Raw genomic sequence first — 22,411 nt, 5'->3', positions numbered from 1 at the left:
TATCTATCTATCTATCTATCTATCTATCTATCTATCTATCTATCTATCTATCAACAATTCTCTTTCCCATTCTCACATCTCTTTCTCATTCTCTATTATTCTCTCTCTCTCTCTCTCTCTCTCTCTCTCTCTCTCTCAATCATTTTATCTATCTATCTATCTATCTATCTATCTATCTATCTATCTATCTATCTATCTATCTATCTATCTATCTATCTATCTATCTATCTATCTATCTATCAACAATTCTCTTTCCCATTCTCACATCTCTTTCTCATTCTCTATTATTCTCTCTCTCTCTCTCTCTCTCTCTCTCTCTCTCTCTCTCTCTCTCAATCATTCTATCTATCTATCTATCTATCTATCTATCTATCTATCTATCTATCTATCTATCTATCTATCTATCAACAATTCTCTTTCTCATGCTCTCATCTTTCTCTATCTATCTATCTATCTATCTATCTATCTATCTATCTATCTATCTATCTATCTATCTATCTATCTATCTATCTATCTATGAACAATTCTCTTTCTCATGCTCTCATCTTTCTCAATCATTCTCTCTATTATTCTCTCTCTCAATCATTTTATCTATCTATCTATCTATCTATCTATCTATCTATCTATCTATCTATCTATCTATCTATCTATCTATCTATCTATCTATCTATCTATCTATCAACAATTCTCTTTCTCATGCTCTCATCTTTCTCAATCATTCTCTCTATTATTCTCTCTCTCTCACTCAATCATTTTATCTATCTATCTATCTATCTATCTATCTATCTATCTATCTATCTATCTATCTATCTATCTATCTATCTATCTATCTATCAACAATTCTCTTTCCCATTCTCACATCTTTCTCATTCTCTATTATTCTCTCTCTCTCTCTCTCTCTCTCTCTCTCTCTCTCAATCATTTTATCTATCTATCTATCTATCTATCTATCTATCTATCTATCTATCTATCTATCTATCTATCTATCTATCTATCTATCTATCTATCTATCTATCTATCTATCAACAATTCTCTTTCCCATTCTCACATCTTTCTCATTCTCTATTATTCTCTCTCTCTCTCTCTCTCTCTCTCTCTCTCTCTCTCTCTCTCTCTCTCCCTCAATCATTCTATCTATCTATCTATCTATCTATCTATCTATCTATCTATCTATCTATCTATCTATCTATCTATCTATCTATCTATCTATCTATCTATCTATGAACAATTCTCTTTCTCATGCTCTCATCTTTCTCAATCATTCTCTCTATTATTCTCTCTCTCAATCATTTTATCTATCTATCTATCTATCTATCTATCTATCTATCTATCTATCTATCTATCTATCTATCTATCTATCTATCTATCTATCTATCTATCTATCTATCTATCTATCTATCAACCACATAAGAGACCATGTTCTGCACTGTAGTTTTCCTCTCATCAGCCTCTCCTGTTTCAAGATGCTGTAAATGCAACCTGGACTTTGTTTCTGCCAGCAGGTTAAATAATAAATGAATAAAGAGCATAATTATCTCAGCCTCTCAGCATGCAGCGCTGTCTAGACTCAGGAGATAACTGTTAAGTGGCACATTTGTGTTCATTTATGGAAGGAATAAAACATGACTGGAGGTGGACGCTGTTGTGGGAAAATAATCAACAACGTGTTGATGAGTTTTGCCTCGTAGTCGTTTATTTCCTTGTAACAGCAAATCCTGAAGAGTTCTATTCTTGCTCTACATTTTTCATCAACCAAAGAAAGACATCATTTTTTAAATCTGTTTATAGTGACCTTTAATGCCATGTTAGTTTTTAACCTTTTATTGATGAATGAATATAAAAACCGAAAGAAAAAATCAGAATAAAGAATTTAATCAGATATAATATGGTTTAAGACACAACATACTGTGCTCCTTTAGTTCTTTAATATTTAAAGCACTAAGAAACGGAGATGCTCTAAATGCAACCTTTTTCAAGGTTTTTTTAATTTATTATGCAGTTATGCACAGTATCCAGTCCCCTGCAGCGAAACCAAAACCCGGCTATTCCTCCTTTTAAAATTTTAATAAAGCGAGTTCAAATAAATAAGGAGAAATCAGAAGAGGTAATAGAATGTGAACTTGGCAGTAGGCTTAAAAATAAATTCATAAGGCGCATAATTATCTCGGTCTCTTGGCATGCAGATGCAGCTGACTAGATGCAGGAGGTCAGTCGCTCATTTGTGCTCATTTATTAAATCATTAAATTCCGTCTAGACAGATATACAAAGGGCAGGAAGTGGCACAATCTCTCAATCTCAGACGTGCACGGTATAGAAGCACGTCTGACTGTTAACCTTTTCATGCAAGCGATATTAAGGCTGACTTCTTCTTTACAGTATTGCACTTTATTCACGACTTGTTTTCTCTCCTCTGTAGGAGTCATCAGTAACTGGACAGACGAGAGTCGGATTCCTCCGTGCACCATTTATCAAGCGTTTAAATACTTTCTGGACATCACGACCCCTCCCAGTCCTTTGCTCCTGCAACAGTTCGCTCCTTTAGCCACCAGTGAGAAACAGCGGAAGAGACTCGAGGTGCTTAGTAAGGTAAGAAAAACATGCGGACAAAAACAAATCTCCCTCACGTCATTCACGCGCACAGCGTTCGGTCACGATCAAACAAAAGCATCCTCACAGTTCAATCTTTCAAGAGTGTTGTGTTTATGTTTTTTATTTTTTCATTCTCAGCCTAATTTCCCAGTTTTACTCTTTCCATTAACGTATTCAGATGCATTGTCCGACACTTCCTCTGCGTGCAGCTAAAGACGCCGCCGCCGTGCGTGACTCCGGCTTTCCTTTTCAAATTAGCAGCAATTTTCTCAGTCAGATCATTCATTACCCCTCCAACTGTCTCGCTTCCCCTTTGCCAATCACTCAGTGTCAATGCCATTTTCTTCTGCCTCAGAAATATTTCCCTCTCACTTCCTCCCACTGTAACGCGGGCTTTGCAGTTCAGCGTGATGTTGCTAAAAATGGCTGCCAAGCCGGTGAGTCACCCCCGTTCTGGTTCCGCTGACTCTGAAGGAAACGGCTGAATGATTGGGAACGGGAACATGGAGGGAAAGAGAAAATCAAAAGTCGATGGCTGGAGAGGAGGAGAGAAAGGACGGGTTGGGTCCCTGTCGTGGCGGAGGACTGCGAGCTTTATGAAGGATTGTATCATTTTCGGCTCATTTCAGGCTTGCCTTGAATTCTGACATTTTGAGACATTTTGAACATTTACGGTTAATCCCAGAGCTCATCAACCCAATACCCAATCAGCACCACTGAATTGTATCAGATTGAACTGATGTCTTCTCCTTGCACTAGTGGATCTAATGCCTACAGAGTGGTTCTGTACTTTATGCTTGTATGTGCTGCACTAGTGTATATACTGGATGGATGGATGGATGGATGGAGGGGGGGATGGACGGACGGATGGAGGGTAGGAAGGATGAAGGGTAGGATAGATGGATTGAGGGTTGGAGGGTTTGATGGATGGATGGATGAATGGGCAGATGGATGGATGAACGGATGGATGGAAGGAGGGATGGATGGATAAAGGGTAGGATGGATGGATGGATGGATGGATGGACAGAGGGTTGGTTGGACAGATGGATGAATAGACAGATGGACAGATGGGTGGATGGTTGGTTGGATGGATGGAGGGTAGGAAGGATGAAGGGTAGGATAGATGGATTGAGGGTTGGATGGTTGGATGGATGGACAGATGGATGAATAGACAGATGGACAGATGGGTGGAGGGTTTGATGGATGGATGGATGGATGAATGGGCAGATGGATGGAAGGAGGGATGGATGGATGGATAAAGGGTAGGATGGTTGGATGGATGGATGGATGGACACAGGGTTGGTTGGACAGATGGATGAATAGACAGATGGACAGATGGGTGGAGGGTTTGATGGATGGATGGATGGATGGATGAATGGGCAGATGGAAGGAGGGATGGATGGATGGATGGATGAATGGGCAGATGGAAGGAGGGATGGATGGATGGATAAAGGGTAGGATGGTTGGTTGGATGGATGGATGGATGGACAGAGGGTTGGTTGGACAGATGGATGAATAGACAGATGGACAGATGGGTGGAGGGTTTGATGGATGGATGGATGAATGGGCAGATGGATGGATGGACGGATGGGTGGATGGAGGGTAGGACGGACGGACGGACGGATGGAAGGTTAGATGGATTAAAAAATTAAGCATCAGCCTCATTAATATTTAACACAAACAAATCAAACGAGTCTCTTTTAATTTTTTGGGAAATAGTCTCCAGTGCCAAGATTTAGGACCATTCTGATACAGAACAAAATTCCTAGTAACCTCATAAGCTGCAATTCTTAATCTGTTTAATGTTTATAGCTATATAATTTTAAAAAATCCTGGTAAAGTCTAGTGGTATAAGAGGAATAAAACAGTTCAAGTGCTGACAGAAGGAAATTTTCAACAGCCTTTTGATAGATGCACTTATCCAGAGCGACTTACATTTTATCTCATTTTATACAACTGAGCATTAAGTGCCTTGCTCAGGAGCCCAGCAGAGGCAGCTTGGTGAACCTGGGATTCGAACTCGCAACCTTCTGATCAGTCTAATGCCTTTACCACAAAGCTTCCATATTCCAAATACCTTGAGTTGATTTTTCCATAACCCTGCCATAAGTGATTTTTACTTTGTCACTTTTTAAATAAAAAAAACTTGTTTGGAAACAGTATACGTACACGTTCGGTGTGCCAAAAGTCCAAAAAAGGTTTTAAAAAAGGATGCATTTCAGTGATGTCACCACAGTTAAGTATACCAGTCAGATTTAAGGCATAATTCCGTGTTCATAATTACATGTGAAGTTCTTTTGCAATAAAGTCATGAGTGTGTTTCAGCTACAAAATGTGGTGTGTTGGTGCGAGAGAACAACTCGCGACAGCTGCGTTGGCGCTTTTTGGGCACATTGCCATTTGTGAATTTGACGACCACAAGGGCTTTTTGGCTCATGATGATGACCGGCACAAGAGCCACATTCGAATCCAGAGGGTCGTCCTCTTAGAACTGTGTTTTAAATTGGAGCCAGCAATGAAAAATATCATCGCTGTGTGAGGTTTGGAGAATACCGGGCTTATTTAAATGCATATGAGCTCATGACTGAAAACAAAGCGGGAATGTTATGAACCATTCATGGAGATGAAGGGGTTGTCTGACTAAAAGTTTTTCAGTGCTGAGGAAATTTTTACTTAAAGGAAGTATTTCCATTAGCTTGCAAAGGTATTCAAAAACCTTGGAATTGATCAGATCAGTCTGAATAATATTTCATAAAAACACAGATTCATATTTTATTGCATAAACTTGCAATGAATTTTCAAAGACAAATGAAATTATTGGTCAGCAGGTATTAAAGGAAATTCAAAATCTAAACAATGCTGCTTTATTATAAGTATTTAAGTGTTCAACCCCCAAGTTCTGGAAGCTCCAGATAAGATAAGATAAGATAAGATAAGATAAGATAAGATAAGATAAGATAAGATAAGATAAGATAAGATAAGATAAGATAAGATAAGATAAGATAAGATAAGATAAGATAAGATAAGATAAGATAAGATAAACGTTTTGATCCCACAGTGGGGAAATTCAATTGTCTCAGCAGTACAACAGACAGTTAATGTGCAGGTTTTTAACCTAAAGATAGAAAGAAAGAAATTTGAAAAGACAGATAATAAAAGAAAAAATTATGTAAAAAATGATAAAAGAAAATAAATAAATAAATAAAATAAAATATTGCAGAATACTTAGGATAATACAAATAATAATAAACTAAACTAATAGCAATACAAATAGTAAAAGAAAGTAAAATTATATTTAAAATATTATATAAAATTTTTAAAAAAAATTATAAAATTTTAAAATATGATGATATCATCTTAATATTACATAAAGCTCTCATTTTAAAAAAATAAAACCCACTTTAGTCGTTATAGAGACTGTGATTCTGAAGGAAAGCAATGAAAATCAAGACGACAGAGCATTCTAGGGGGGTTAAAGTTAAGGTAATATCGATGTATTAATTGATAGAGGCTTTGAAAGCACTTATGAAAGTCTGTCTGGATGATAAGGGCATCTGCCAAATGAAGCAAATGTAATAGAATTCAGTAACTTTGCATTCATGTAGTTTGCTCCACCTTCCCCTCGGCTCGAGCACTACAGCAGGCATGGCAAGGCAACACCTTTTCATACAAATGTCAGTCATTAACGTATGAAATGTTCTCAACTACTTGAATTTCAGCCCTGATATTCTGTCAAACTCCATAGCTTCCTGTGTATGTCCGCCGACTCGATGTATGTGGTTGTTCTTGGGCATTAAATGTTTGTGGACATTTACCTGGATCTGTTTTTACCCTCGTTTATATCTGAAAACTTGAATTTAAGTTTACTCTTCCAGCTTTGACTCTTTTCATGCAGTGTTTGCAATAGGATGTATTCTACTGAAAAGGTTCGACGCCCCAGTAACGTCACCCGAGCACTATCTAGACAAGGAAATCCATCAAAGTTAAGCAGTCACTCTAAAGGAGCAACAGAATATGGATGGAGGGAAGGCACACCAGCCAACCATTTCATGAGCTCAGCAGAATTGTGGCTAGAAGGAAACCAAGAAGAGATAAGATGTGTTTGATGGTGTGATGAGATCGAGATCAAGATACAGTATTAAGGAAAGTTTCAAAGCATTGTGTGATGCAAACTTAACACATTAATTAACTTCATCAATGCAGTGAAATATGGTGATGGCAGCATCATGCACTGGGGTTGCTTTCCATCCTCACGTCCTGAGATTTTGGTTAAAATTAAAGGGAGAATGGACAGAGAAAATGCAGGAGGATTTTACAAGAAAACCTGCTTGATAAAAAAATGAATATTTTCTAAAGCTTTGGAGAAACATAAACAGGACAATGGCCCCAAGCACAAAGATTAGGCAATGCAGGAATGGTTACAAACATAAAGGTGAATGTTCTACAGCCTCCATGTCAAAACCCAGATCTGAATCTGAATCCCACTGGGAATCTGGTTTGCAGTCAACGAACGCATTTCAAGCAGCCTGAAAAAACTGGAGCCTGAAAGAATGGGTGAAAATCAGATCAAACAGGGTGCAGAGCTGAGAAAAGCCTTAAATCTACAGTATTGCAGTAGCAAAAAGGGTAGTTCTACCAAATATTAGTGAGACGGTGTTGTTTTTTTTTTAAGATTTGCAGACAAATAATGAATGGGTTTTTATGATTGACAGTCAGGGTGTAAAAATCAGAAGTGGTAATAAGTAACCCCCATCTTAAATCATAAATCTTAAATTTAAAAAAATACCCCAAGGGTCAGCCAGAGCGTAGAATGTTTCTCAAAAATAAATACTTTTTTTTAAAAATGTTCTTTTCATGTTTATTTTATGGCTATGTGTCTACAGGGTCTACAGGAGTATGAAGAGTGGAAGTGGTACAATAACCCCACCATGGTTGAGGTATTAGAGGAGTTTCCATCTCTGCAGGTGCCCTGTACACTTCTTCTTACCCAGCTGCCCCTGCTGCAGCCACGCTACTACTCCATCAGCTCCTCACCAGACCTCCACCCGGGCGAGATCCACCTGACCGTGGCTGTGGTCTCATACCGCACTCGGGGTAAGACGGTTCTTTCAGAGGTCCATTGGATTTACGGAGATTTTCCAAAAAACAGCTATGAGTTGTTCAATAAGAAGAAGTGAACTAATAATCAGGATAGTTTGCCAATAAGTACTAACCAGCGAAGTGAGAAATATCCCTGTTATCCTGTAAAGCCAGAATTAAGTAAATTTAGAGTACTTACATCAACGTAACAAAAAAAAAATGGCACTTTGAAACACTTATAAACCCATTGAACCTGTCACTGACTCCAGACTGCTTTTCTTGGAACTTAGCAATTACTGGCAATTTTGCATGAAGTGCAATACTCTAAGGGCCTTCTCACTTTCAGCAGCTCTTTTGGCAGCAACCGGATCATTTAGTCGATTTGTTACGACTGATTTGATCAAAATAAAGATGGTAATCATCTCTCGCACTTACGAGGTGACCTCTCGCACTCCTCCACTCGCTCTCCTCGCCCTTCTCACTAAATGCATTGTAAACAGCAAATGATGTACGTAATGGCATAATTACCAGTTAAATTACAGCAGTCCCAATTCATCTGAAATGCACTCTGTCAGACCCCAGCTGGCTTAATCACTAGGCATCAGATCAGTGCTGGAGAGGTGTTCAGTCAAACAAGCGTATGTTTCATTTCTGTGCAGACGGAGCCGGTCCCATACACCACGGAGTGTGTTCGTCCTGGCTCAACAGCTTGGAGACGGACGAAATGGTGCCGTGTTTCGTCAGAGGGTAACATTCTTTTCCTTAACTTCATGATATGTCCAATTTGGACTGTTTTCTATTAAAGTAGTAGTTCCATTCAGTTGACCCACCTGGTATGTTCGAACCCCAAATGCTATTTAATTTGCCACCAAATTGGGTGGAGATGAATTTAGAGCTGGAAGAATTAGCCCTTTCCATAACAGTGTAAAGATTTTACAAACCTTCTATCCTATTCTATACCTAGACAGTCTTTAAGTAATCGAGATTCATCACAACTTGATGAATCAGATGTTTTACTGGTTTGACAGTGAAAAGTTTATATTCTTTCACAGAGCCCCAACCTTCCGCATGCCAAGGGACAGCAAAGTCCCATGCATCCTAATTGGACCAGGAACAGGCATCGCCCCCTTCAGAAGCTTCTGGCAACAGAGACTTTATGACTTGGAAAATAAAGGCAAGTTTTAATCCATGCCATCGATCATCCATGACACAGTTTCTTGAAAGTATATATTGATGATAAGATTCAGAATAAGTGCTTTGTGGATTTTTTTTTCAAACAGGAATCAAGGCTTGTCCCATGATCCTGGTGTTCGGGTGTCGACAGTCGCAAATGGACCACATTTACAAGGAAGAGACCATCCAGGCTAAGAACAAAGAAGTGTTTAAAGAACTCTACACAGCTTACTCACGAGAACCCGGAAGACCAAAGGTAAAAATATGAACAAATACTGAGAAGAATTTTCACAGGCTTGGGAAATTTAATAAAAGATACGGGATCCTGGTTGCAGTGGTGGTCAGGTGGTTAAGGCTCTCTGGGGTAAGGTTCAGGGTTCAAGCTCTAGCACCACCAACCTCCATTGTTGGGCAATTGAGCACCCTCTCTGCTCCAGGGGCGCTGTATCACAGCTGCCCCTGCGCTCTGACCTCAACTTCCTCAGCTGGGATATGTGAAGAATAGAATTCCACTGTGCTGTAATGTATGTGTGGTGATAATAAAGGCTTCCTGCCATCTTCTCTGATGAAACTGGATTAGAGTAGCTGTGCTCCATTATAGAGACTGTTGGCTTGGTAACGGCAATTTCCAAAGATCCCTGTCCCTGTGAGGGCATTTTAACTGAAAGAAAACCATAGTGGGTTTGAGATTAAGGACACCCTTGACTGTAGATGGGTGTTATAACTGTGAAAATATACTCACATTTGCATCAAAAAGCACTGCTCACAGATCAGTACTGATTTATAGGTCTGATTTTTTAGTTCTTGAGTAGCTACATTCATCATTATTAGTTCACAGAGGCATCTTCCAACATGCCACAAACCAGAATATACCTGGAAAAGGATGTATAGAGAATAAATAAAAGTTCTGAATTTTGTTCTGAAAAATTATAATGTAGTTGGTACTGTACTCGGTCACTTATTGGTCACTTACTGTACACGGTGTTGCTAAACTGTACTAGTTGCTTTTGTGCTCGTTCTGGTCTGTTTTGAGTTTGGTGGTGTTCAGGTCTTGTACCAACCAGAAAGCTACCCCATAAACACTTCCCAGTACAACCAATCTGTACAGTATATCAGTTTTACTTTATTGGACTTCTGCAAACTAATCTAAGCTACCAAGCTAGGAACCTTCAATTCATTTACTTTTGTAAATATTCTTCACAGTTAGAGTTGACAGCATGAACCGCTATACCATGTTTGTCGAACCCCTAGTGCGTTGAATAGGATTATGGAATTGGCTACACCAGGGGTGTCCAATCTTATCTGCAAAAGGGCCGGTGTGGTTGCAGGTTTTCATTCCAATCAAGCAGGAGCATGTCTCGGATAAGATCGGACACCCCTGGGCTACGCTGAGATGAATACACGCTACCATCCTCATATTTGGTTCGAATAATCAACTTCCGTAGGGTTCTAAATGAGACGTCTTTATGAAATGCTGCCTACACAGGTAGTTCTCTTCATATCGAAACACTTGTATAACACAGGCAAGTTTTATATAGTGTGAAAAATATCTGAGAGCTTTGAAGAAAACAACACCATGAAATGTGACTGAATGAAAAATACAGGTGTCTCATTCACGGTATAAAACTGTTGAAAGGGAGCCGTGATGATGCAAAAGTTCTGTTCTTCTTTGCAACGTATACGGTTAGCATTATCACTAGCCCTGACACGTTCTAGTTTTTCATTATCATCTGTCTCCTCTCTCATCTTCTCATTCTCTTTTTCTTTCTCAGAAATATGTTCAGGATGTCCTTCGCGAGCAGTTGTCTGAGACAGTGTATCGATGTTTGAGAGAGGAAGGAGGACACATTTACGTGTGTGGCGACGTGACCATGGCTGGAGACGTGCTGAAGACCGTCCAGCAGATCATCAAACTACACGGCAACATGACTCTGGAGGATGCTGGGTTCTACATCAGCAAACTGAGGGTCAGACCTGCGACAAATTGCTAGTTCTTCCTGGGAAACTGTCTTAAATGTATTAGAATCCAGCTGAAATCATCACATCCACATGAATGAAAGATAAATAAGAGTTGTGTAGGTGCTTAGTGGCAACCAGGCTTCTGCCTCTTCTTGGTGCTCTGTCTCAGTCCTAGCAATATGGCTTTGTTGATTCAGTTCCAGTGATGGAGGCGTGGCTGTTGTGTTAGTCAGTCCAAGTGAAGGAGGTGTGGCCTCTGTTTTGGTCATTCTCACTGAAACAGATATGGCCTCTGTGTTGGTCAGTCCCACTGAAGGAGCAGTGGCCTTTGAGTTGATTTGTCCCATTGAAGAGGCAGTGGCCTCTGTGTTGGTCAGTCCAAGTGAAGGAGGCATGGCCTCTGTGTTGGTCAGTCCCACTGAAAGAGGTGTGGCCTTTGTTTTAGTCGGTCCCATTGAAAGAGGTGTGGCCTTTGTTTTAGTCGGTCCCAGCGAAGGAGGCGTTGCCTCTGTTAGTCAGTCCCAGTGAAGTCTGTATGGCCTCTGTGTTGGTCAGTCAGAATGAAGGCGTTGTAGCCACTGTGTTGGTCAGTCAGAATGAAGGCGTTGTAGCCACTGTGTTGGTCAGTCCCAGTGCGGGAAGTGTGGCCTCTGTGTTGGTCAGTCAAAGTGAAGGAGGAGTGGCCTCTGTGTTTGTTAATGCATGCGAAGGAGGTGTTGCCTCAGTGTTGTTCAGTCTCAGTGAAATAGATGTTGCTTCTGTGTTGGTCAGTCAAAGTGAAGGAGGTGTGGCCTCTGTGTTTGTTAATGCATGCGAAGGAGGTGTGGCCTCAGTGTTTGTTAATGCATGTGAAGGAGGTGTTGCCTCAGTGTTGTTCAGTCTCAGTGAAATAGATGTTGCTTCTGTGTTGGACAGTCCCAGTGATAGAGGTGAGGCCTCTGTGTTGGTCAGTCCCCCTGAAGGCGGTGTGGTCTCTTGGTCAGTTATACTGAAGGAGGTGTGGCCTCTGTGTTGTTCAGTCCCACTGACGGAGCTGTGGCCTCTGTTTTGGTCAGTCCCACTGAAGGATGTGGGACTTTTGTGTCCCAAGGAATATTTTGCTGATTACAATTAAACCTTGTACAGAAGTTGCACCTCAAATAATGCCTTATTAAAACAGCTATAAATTATAACATGAATGAATCATTAAATCATTAGCTGAAAGAGATCAACTAATGACTTCAGAGAAGAAGAATTTCTAGTTATGCACTTGTTTAGTGCTTATTTTATTCTCTCTCTCTCTCTCTCTCTCTCTCTCTCTCTCCTTCTCTCTCTCTCCTTTTAACTAGCAAGAACATTTTGTAAGTGTTTTCTATTGTGTAAGTAAAATGTAATCCCTAGGGTTTTTATCTGACATTGTTTTCTGTCTGCACATCTTCTGCAGGATGAAAATCGTTACCATGAAGATATTTTTGGAGTTACTCTGCGTACGTACGAGGTGACGAACCGACTGAGGTCAGAGTCCATCGCGTACATCGAAGAGAGCAAGAAAGACACAGATGAGTAAGTGTGTCTCTTTCTATAATCTTTTTTTTTGGTCTATTTTACATGATGCTGAATGATCTGCCCTCACTCTATACGGTATGCTAGCAGATTACAGCACAGTAGAACAACATGTCCTGAAAGCTTGTGCAATTTAAAGATGGGAAAAAAAGACAGAAGGTTCTGAACATGGCTGAAATATTACACGTGTTATAGAGTTATTTCACGTGAGATTTTCTTTATCTGAAGGAAAGGGTTATATTTCTGCCTATATAGAAAAGTTATGTCCTAACTGGCTAAGTAATTATCTTGCATAACTAAATTATAAATTAGCTAGCTTATGCTTAGTGCCAGTTTTCCCGTTTCCTAGCAACAGTTTTTTAAAAAAATATTTTTTTAAATTAGCTAGCTTATGCTTAGTGCCAGTTTTCCTGTTGCCTAGCAACAGATGTTTTTAAAAAAATATTTTTTAAAATTAGCTAGCTTCTGCTTAGTGCCAGTTTTCCCGTTGCCTAGCAACAATTTAAAAAAAAAAAATTTTAAATATTATTTTACGTAACTAAATTACAAATTAGCTAGCTTATGCTTAGTGCCAGTTTTCCAGTTGCCTAGCAACAGATGTTTTAAAAAAAATATTTTTTAAAATTAGCTAGCTTCTGCTTAGTGTCAGTTTTCCCGCTGCCTAGCAACAGATGTTTTTTAAAAATATTTTTTAATATTAGCTAGCTTATGCTTAGTGCCAGTTTTCCCGTTGCCTAGCAACAGTTTGTTTAATATGTCTATCATTTTCCATGGATTCCTACTGATTCCCACAGAGTATATATTTCGTCCTGGAGTTAGAAACAGATCTTTCCTGCGTTTTTTAATGGAGGAAGGAAGGAGTGTGTGTGTGTGTGTGTGTGTGTGAGATGTATTTCCGAGAGGAGTGCTCTGCGCTCTTGACATTAGTACAGCTACCCCTGAAACCAGCGTGTTAGCCATCACTATAGAAACAGCGATGGGGAACAGTGGTGTGGAGTAGAAACAGTGGCGTAACAGGATTAGTGCTGAGCGAGTGGCTCCTTTACGGCAGCTCTCTCGCTTGTGCCGGCGCCGATAAGAGCCTGTTCACCCGCCACTCTTTGTGAGAGCGGCGCTCACGATTAGCACGTAGCGCCGTGTTTCCTGTGAGACAAGTCACTTCAAAAAGTCCTCGCGTCGGCAGATGAACCTCGTTTTTAATTGTCCTCTTTCTCTTTGTCTGTTTATTGCAGGGTGTTTTGTTCGTAAAAAGCCTCGTTTTGTTACCGGATTTCCGGAGCGACAATGAGGAGCAAGAAAAAAAAACAAAAAAAAAAAAACAAGCAACTGCTACAACTTAAGAAAACTGTGCCAAGTTTGTCTTTTATTTTTTCTTCTTCAGTTCTTCTGCCCCTCTGCTAGTTTTTACTGCATTTGTGTGGTCGGAATCAACACTTCTAATACGAATTACTTGTTTTGTTTTCTTTTGTTTTTCTTTCTTTCTCTCTGCTAGAAATCTTTCCGGAATGCACTTTTTATCTCATGTATTTATTTCTTTATTTTTCCTTCCTTCTTTATGAATATGCCGTGCACATCAGGCACCTGAATTCGATCTGCCTATTGTGGATGCATGACCGAGACCCCGAGTCCTGCTATATTATCATGAATCATCATAGCTGTTACGTGTTGCTGTTAGCCTTGAGTTTAGTCTACAAAGCGTGTACATCATACCGTGTCTGGATCAGAAACCACTGATAGAGAGAGGGTTTTTTTTTTTTTTTTAATGACTTCAATGCATGCCGTGTGATTTTTCGGAGCGGAATAGTGTCAGCTCCGGCACCGATTCTAGATCATCATCAGTGGAAAGCAAACTGGACTACAAACAGATCGGTTTTGTAAAGAAAAATGATAATAATCTGCTTTTTTCTGTCATCATATTGTGGTTTGAAAGAAAGGTTAAAGAAAAGGAGCAGTCTGAGTTTTTGTCGCATCTCAGACAAGAACAAAATGCATTTGCGGTACATTTGCACATGTCTGTGTGATTTCTCACGTTTGTCTCATTTCAGGAAAAGACCTGAAAGAAAAGTAATGCTTTAATGAAGCTTCGTGTATGTTCATAACTCGTACATGAACCTATTATGACTATAGACGGAACTGTGTACGCGTTTATTGAGCGTTCCTACAGCCATTAAGACTGCTTTTGGCAAAAAAATAATTCAATTTTAATCATTTCAATTTTTTCGCTTTTAACAGTATAAAAATTCTGAATAAAAATGATAACAGGTAATTAACATTTATGAATTATTTCCCACGCATTTACCCACATCACACTTAACCTCTTGACTCGAATTGTTCAGATGTTAATCCGGATTCATTCTTATCAGCTCTACAAGGTTTATATTAATGCACTCTTCCGTGTTATTGTTGCTATGGCAACAACCCATTTGCATGGAATCTGAATAAGTAACAACCACCTTAAGCACACGCTTGTTAGCTGATGTGTTCATTAACATGCCAACGAAGTAAATAGGAATCGAACGTGATTGTTTGGGATCCATTTCAATTGAAAATTTCTAATTGAGCAATTACAAGCGCTAAAAAAAAAGCAAAGTGCACAGTGTCGTGGCGAGTGCGTGAGGTAAAAGGTAATAATTTATTACATTTTTATGAATATTCAAGACAACATATGAATATTTATGTAGATTTTTTTTTTTTTTTAAATGAGTGTGAATGGATTTTTGATGCCATCATCATCATCATTATTATATGATTTAATACAGAATTAAACCGAGCTACGAAGACATTCATCATTGTAGCGTTTATCATGTTAGGGAGTGTTATAACACTCTTACGTCACCTCATATAGACGTCATGTCAATTTGTCACAAAAAAAAAAATAATTCGCAAAAGCAGTCTTTGTGTTGGACGATGCTGGAACGAGTTTTCGTTAACGCTTACGTAGTCAGCCGTCACTGAGACCCTATGCAAGTGTTATTACTCCCTACGAAGGCTTAAGGAAGAGTCAGAGCTGAGATCTATTTGAGCTTCGATCTAGATCATAAGCGAACAACTGAATTACGATCCTTTTTAAAAAGGCAGTGTGAAGGGAAACACATTCCTAATCCATTGAGAAATGATAATAATTACATAACTCTAGTTTTCCTCTAAGGGCTGTGAGACGTATTGAAGGCTCTTCCCAACACTCTTAGCGCATAATGAAGTTCTCTGGACATCATTTTTTATTTTTTATTTTTTTGGAAAGTTATACAGAGATCGGAGTTTCCCCCCTGAGGGAAATTCAGTTAATGTCACACAACCCGACCATCACACAGCCGCAGCCTCCATAATGGCTTGCTCGATAACTCCGACATTCATCATCTCTCTAGTCGGAGAAAGAGGAAAGAACAATCCGTATTTGTCCTTTAATGATCTCTTTTTAGTTTGTTTTGGGTTTTATTTGTACGTCATGCTTTTCTCATTTGTTTTTCGTCAGTGTTGCTTTGCGGATGCATTAACAGCCACACACAAAAATAAATAAATATTAAAGAAAGAAAGAAAGAAAGAAAGAAAGATAGAATGATGAAAAAGCTTGCATGCCTGGTTACATCAAAAATATTTTCTCTTCAGCCCTGATATTCATTTTTACTCAGAATAACAAAATATTGGATGTTTGATTTTTTTTTTTTTATTATTATTATAGCTTTATTTTTCTCTATTATTCACTTCTAAGCATTAAAAAAAATAAAATATATATTTTTTCCTTTTTTTGAGACATTATAAGTGAAGCAAAGCAAAAAAAAACCCCATCATGTATCATAAAAATGCCTTCAAGTATTGTGATCTTTTGTCTTTTTTATTCGCTTTATTTCATTTCTTCACAAATCCTTGAATCCTGTCGAATCTGACCCAAATGTCAAGCTCTCTCTCTAATGAACTCTCATTTCTTTCATTATAACGCATCTCCGTTCGTCATCCTGTGATATAAAAAGTGCATATACACTCGTTATATATATAAATATATATATGTATATGTTTCGAGGTTTTGAGGCTATGTCAACATATTCGAGCTGTATGAGAATTTTTTAAGAATGTATTTTGATTAAGGGTCCCTGTTTTTCAGGTTTCGGTTCGCTCAAATAAGTCAGGGGGAAATATAGCTCTGATGTCTGGTCCTGAATTATTATTTTTTTTTTTTTCCCCCTTCGCTTTTGGAAGAATCGGAAGCAAATGCATGACTCCACTGTGTCCTGTTCCTCTTATTCAGCACTGTGTCTAGTCAACTATCGTGACAGAAAAAGAAAAAAAAAGCTCGAGGGACTATTTCTTTGTTTTCTTTTTTTTGGCTGCTGCTCAAAAGGAAAAAAAGAGAAGAAGAAGAAGAAGAAAACTCCAGTCACTGCTCTGAACCTGCAAATCGTGCAACACCTGAACCTTGAAGCGTTTGCCATTTTAACGCATTTTTCTTTTCTTGCATATTCCAGAATATTTGCATCTACTTAATAATAAAATAACATTTATATGTCACCAGGCGTCGTGTCGTCTCTTTTATTTGCTGCTTGAAATTCTCGAAAGGTTCTGAAAGATCTGGAAGGAAATATTAAGCGTGTTCAGTCAGATTTAAGAAAATATATACATACAGATTATATAAAGATATTAGATTTATTATATTATTGTTATAGTACACCTGATATTGTGCCTCCCTTTTGCTGCCGAAACAGCCCTGACCCGTCGAGGCATGGACTCCACTAGATCCCTGAAGGTGTGCTGTGGTACAGTATCTGGCACCAAGATGTTCGCAGCAGATCCTTTAAGTCCTATAAGTTGTGAGGTGAGGCCTCCATGGACCAGACTTGTTTGTCCAGAACATCCCACAGATGCTGGATTGGATTGAGATCTCGGGAATTTAGAGGCTATGTCAACGCCTCAACGCCTCTGGTTGTTGGTGTCATCAAACCATTCCTGAACTACTACTTCTTTCGGCTTTTCCCTTCAGGGATGGCCACAGTGAATCATCTCTCTCCATCCCTATCTTCTGCATCCTCAACACTAGCTTCATATCCTCATTTATTCCATCCATATACCTCCTCTTTGGCCTTCCTCTTTGCCTCCTGCCTGGCAGCTCCATGTCCAACATTCTCCTACCAGTATACTCACTCTCCCTCCTCTGAACATGTCCAAACCATCTTAATCTGGCCTCCCTAACTTTGTCCCCCAAACGTCCAACGTGAGCCGTCCCTCTGATGTACCCGTTCCTACTCCTGTCCAACCATCTCACTCCCAAAGAGAACCTCAACATCTTCAGGTCTGCAACCTCCAGCTCTGACTCCTGTCTCTTCCTCAGTGACACTGTCAAACCATTCCTGAAGCATTTCTGCTTTCTGGCACGGCACATTATCCTTCTGAAAGAGGCCACAGCCATCAGGGAATACCGTTTCCATGAAAGGGTGTATATGGTCTGTAACAATGCTTAGGTAGGTGGTATGTGTCCATCCACATGGATGGCAGGACCCAAGGTTTCCCAGCAGAACATTGCCCACACTGCCTCCGCCGGCTCGCCTTCTTCCCATAGTGCATCCTGGTGCCATGTGTTCCCCAGGTAAGAGACGCACACGCACCCGGCCATCCACGTAATGTAAAGAAAACGTGATTCATCAGACCAGGCCACCTTCTTCCATTGCTCCATGGTCCAGTTCTGACGCTCACGTGCCCATTGTTGTTGTTTCGGCGGCACACAGGGGTCAGCATAGACACCCTGACTGGTCTGTGGCTATGTAGCCCCATATACAACAAACTGTAATGCACTGTGTATTCGGATACCTTTCTATTAGAACCAGCATTAACTTCTTCAGCAATCTGAGCAACAGTAGCTCATCTATTGGATCAAACCACACGGGCCAGCCTTCATTCCCCACCTGCATCAATGAGTCTTGGCCGTTCATGACCATGATAATCAGTGTTATTCACTTCACCTGTTATGACTGATCTGTGTAAGTGCTTACAGGAAATCCATGGATTTAAAAAATGGCTATTAAGAGAAGTAACACTTGAGGCTGTGCGGTTAAAAGAAACTACTGTTGTGGATTGTTTTTCCTGTAACTGCATGTGTTCCTTATATAACTGATCTTTCCGAATGCAGGTGCTTGAAAATGTCACATCAGAGTGACTTATGGGAAATACACAATGTTGTTTGGGAAAGAGCAGTGGGATGTTGATTAGCTAAATATGGCAACCTCGGTGTAAATACAATCACTTATCCTCAGAATGACAATTAGTTTGAATTATTACTCAGGGTTGATGTCAATAATTTGGCATTTGTTTGGGTGTGAAACAAGTAAAAAAGTGCATAGCTCTTCATTTACACCGATCAGCCATAACATTATAACCAGTGAGAGGTGAAGTGAATAGCAAGTGAACATTTTGTCCTCAAAGTTGATGTTAGAAGCAGGAAAAATGGACAAGCGTAAGGATTTGAGCGAGTTTGACGATGGACCAAATTGTGATGGCTAGACCACTGGATCAGAGCATCTCCAAAACTGCAGCTCTTGTGGGGTGTTCCCGGGCTGCAGTGGTCAGTATCTAGCAAAAGTGGTCCAGGGAAGGATCAGCTGTGAACCGGCGACAGGGTCATGGAAGTCCAAGTCTCATTGATGATGCATGTGGGGAGAGAAGGCTGGCCCGTGTGATCTGATCCAACAGACGAGCTACTGTTGCTCAAACTGCTGAAGACGTTAATGCTGGTTCTGTTAGAAAGGGGTCAGAATACACAGTGCAGGACGGGTCAGGGCTGTTTTATGGCAGCAAAATGAGGACCAACACTATTTTAGGCAGGTGGTCATAATGATATGCCTGGTCGGTGTGTATATTTGATACATAATTAAAAAATTACTTCCTGTCATGTTTCATTGCAGTTTAGTCGGCCCATAAAAATCACATCATGAATTAAATACCAATTGTTCTCAGTCACAAACACGAGAAAGTGAGGCGTGAGTGGAGGATCAGTGCCATGGAAACCTGTCAACAAAGCAAGCCCAGCTGAACACAAAACCCCGCCCCATGTGCTCAGGCCCCCTGCTGATTGGAGCATGTGGTGTAAAGTTCAGAGCTGAAGCTGTGCAGTTAGTCAGAGTGTGTGTGTGTGTGTCACTATGGTAGCACTGCACTGATTTATTTACACAGCAGTCCTGAAATACAAGCCAGGTTGGAAAGCAAATCTTTTTGTTTGAAGGTATGAAAGTTTTAAAACCTACAGTGTATCTGATCTGATATGTGCAGTATGATTTGATGTAGTGAAAACACAGAGACTCAAAGATGGTGGGTAAAAAGGTGGCGAGAGAGATGCTCTTGCCCTCTGTGTGTGAGGATGACGGCGATGAAGGTCATGAGGAGGAGATGTTAGGAGGGATCAGGAGCAGGCCGCCCAGCCGACCTCGCAACGTCTACAGCCGAGGCAGCGTGGACGTCCAGGTGAGTGCAGCATCGAAGGTACTGTCTGAAGCAGCAGTGAGGAGGTTTGTCAAGTCAAATCCCAGACTGCTGAGGTTTTAGCATGCCTCTAAGCTCACGTAGCGTGATCTTCAGAATGACTGAAGAAGGTCTGGACTTCATAGCAGCTTTCATTGTCCAAGGATCACACAAGAGGACGTCTGACTGACATGTAAAGCAACCAGTCACAGATGTGTCATGTTTTAGGGCGTGAAAATGTAAAGTCCCTAAGAAAAACAGACCAGCATGCAACCACAGATCGATCAGTTAAGAAAGCTTTGCCAGTTAAAAGTGTTTATCCTCATAGTCACAGCTGTAAACACAATGGATTCCTTCTTCCTTGAGGAACCTAGAACAACACAAAGACTTTGTTTCCAGGAGAACGTTAAAAAAAAGGTCAAGCACGCGTGTCCTGGAAATCCTGTAGAATCTAACCAATCAGATGACGACTTTGAAACCACTGAAGTGTCTCACGTTTTGTTTGCCAAGGTTCACGGGTGTGACCTCTGAGGTTTACTCATTAAGGATCTAAATCTAAAATGTAAATTTTTTTCAAACCGTCTAAATTTATAGCATCGGCGGATTGTCTCCACTTGAAAGCACTACACAAAACAAAAACAAAAAGAAATACCAGACCTATCTCATATCTAGTGACTAGTTTGTTGTATTTTGATACTGAGATACCGGTCAGTGTATCTGAAGAGCACTGGTCAGTGTGATCACACGGCTCATGAGCTTCTGTGAAATCCAGCCGCGTTTCATTCACGTCGAAGCTTCGGCTCGTTCTGCAGTTGTGACATTTCTGTAATCAGATCTAAGCCTGGGTTTATGGTTGCTTTTAATTATGTGTGCGCATCCTGGCTGCTGCTCTGAAGGATGCGTATTGCGAGACGTGACGGGATTCACGATAACTAGATAATAACGGCCTCTCAGATTTAACAAATTTCCGTGTTAAAGTGTTTCGTCAACTTTGAGGACTGAGTGTTTGATAAATCCCACCCCATGACAGCTGAAGGTGTATTCAATGTTATTAATAAATATCCATTGTTATAATCACTATACAAACAAAACTGTGTAGCTTCAGCTGAAGGCACCACATTGAGAAAGGAAAGAAATTTCACAGACATTTATGATTGTTTTTTTTAATTAAAATACGTTCTGTGGTGGGCAGCATGGTGGCTTAGTGGTTAGCACTGTTGCCTCATAGCAAGAAGGTTCTGGGTTCGAATGAGCAGGGGACTTTCTGTGTGGAGTTTGCGGTTTCCTCCCACAGTCCAAAAATATGTATATTAGGTTGATTGGTAATTCTAAATTGCCCATAGGAGTGAGTGTGAGTGTGTGTGGTTGTCTGTCTATATGTGTGGCCCTGTGATGGACTGGTGACCTGTCCAGGGAGTACCCCTGCCTTTCACCCAATGTGTGCTGGGATAGACTCCAGCAGATCCCCGTGACCCTAATTAGGAATTAAGTGGGTATAGAAGATGGATGGATGTTCTGTGGTGTTATTAGTGAAGTGACGAAAAAATATTATGAACATTAAAACAGATGTAGCTCAACTTTTCGTAGTCCATAGCGCAAGGTTTAACGTCAAAGGTCCGCTACAAAACAACAACAACACAAAAACGTATACCTAACATTAAACTAATGTAAGAGTTAAATGAAAGAGATTAATAATATTGTGTATTTATGAATGGACTTTTATTTTTACTGGGAATATTCTAAGGGACTTTTATTTTGCTGAAATATATTGAGCAGTGTCTTTTTGAGGAGGGTCAGTGTAATTACAGAGAGAAGAGAAAAGGATATGAATGAAAAGCTCGTCATGGTGTCTGTGTTTTATTATTGTTATCAAGCCCCCTGAACACCCACAACATTTCCCATCAGCCCCAGAATGTCACATGTTCCATTTACTTACATTTATGGCATTTGGCAGACACCCTTATTCAGAGCAACTTATATTTTCTCTCTCTCTCTCTTTTATACAACTGAGCAACTGAGGGTTAAGGGCCTTGCTCAGGGGCCCAGCAGTGGCAGCTTGGTGGAGCTGGGATTCAACCTTCTGATCAGTGGTTCAACACCTTAACCACTAAGCTACCACATCCCTCCATTTGCACCTCCCCCGATTAGCATTGTTATATTACTGTACATTTCACACCCTTCCTGTGGTTCATAGAATTTGTCCTGTCTTCTTGTTTTTCTTTCACATGTTTTAACTACAGTTCAAATCTGCACTTGCGTCCCACCTTGAGCTCCATGTCACGTCAAAAACCCTGGCCCAGGTGTCCTCCTTCAACACCTGGAACACGCGGCTCTAACCTCGTACTCGCTTCGAAATGAATGAGTGCTCTATAAAATATATTATCTGATGTATCATCTGTCCCGAAGCTACGAGAGCATAAAATCTCATCAAGTTTCGTTCCACGAAGTCTGAGTGAGAGATAAGAGATAGAGGGTTTGGTGAAAAAGAGTGAAAAAGGTGAAGCAGACCGTAACTAAATAATGCGAAGACGAAATCAGTAAAACGAACCCAAGCGAAAGAAATGTGTGTGTGTGTTTCTCAGACAGTCGTACGAGCGAGCGGCAGCGGCGTGAGAGAGCCAAGCTACG

The 22,411-nt window shown here is 40.2% G+C and overlaps 1 protein-coding gene across 2 annotated transcripts in view; it reads left to right on the top strand.

Annotated features, from left to right (window-relative positions):
- nos1 (nitric oxide synthase 1 (neuronal)) overlaps positions 1-22,411 on the top strand; it is a 66,260-nt gene extending 43,849 nt beyond the window's left edge. The window contains exons 22-29 of one of the 2 annotated variants that reach the window (XM_058375097.1): positions 2,418-2,587; positions 7,474-7,684; positions 8,329-8,416; positions 8,722-8,843; positions 8,950-9,098; positions 10,615-10,809; positions 12,225-12,343; positions 22,366-22,411. In XM_058375097.1, coding sequence (XP_058231080.1) covers positions 2,418-2,587; positions 7,474-7,684; positions 8,329-8,416; positions 8,722-8,843; positions 8,950-9,098; positions 10,615-10,809; positions 12,225-12,343; positions 22,366-22,396 — 1,085 coding nt within the window. In that variant the 3' untranslated portion in view covers positions 22,397-22,411. Of the gene's footprint in view, positions 1-2,417; positions 2,588-7,473; positions 7,685-8,328; positions 8,417-8,721; positions 8,844-8,949; positions 9,099-10,614; positions 10,810-12,224; positions 12,344-13,575; positions 15,731-22,365 lie in introns of those variants that run through there. The other variant, XM_058375098.1, reaches the window with a different exon arrangement.

Source organism: Hemibagrus wyckioides, linkage group LG22 (assembly GCF_019097595.1).
Source record: "Hemibagrus wyckioides isolate EC202008001 linkage group LG22, SWU_Hwy_1.0, whole genome shotgun sequence".
Taxonomy (NCBI): domain Eukaryota; kingdom Metazoa; phylum Chordata; class Actinopteri; order Siluriformes; family Bagridae; genus Hemibagrus; species Hemibagrus wyckioides.
The sequence above is the reverse complement of the archived record's forward strand: the minus strand, read 5'-3'. Positions and strand labels throughout refer to the sequence as shown.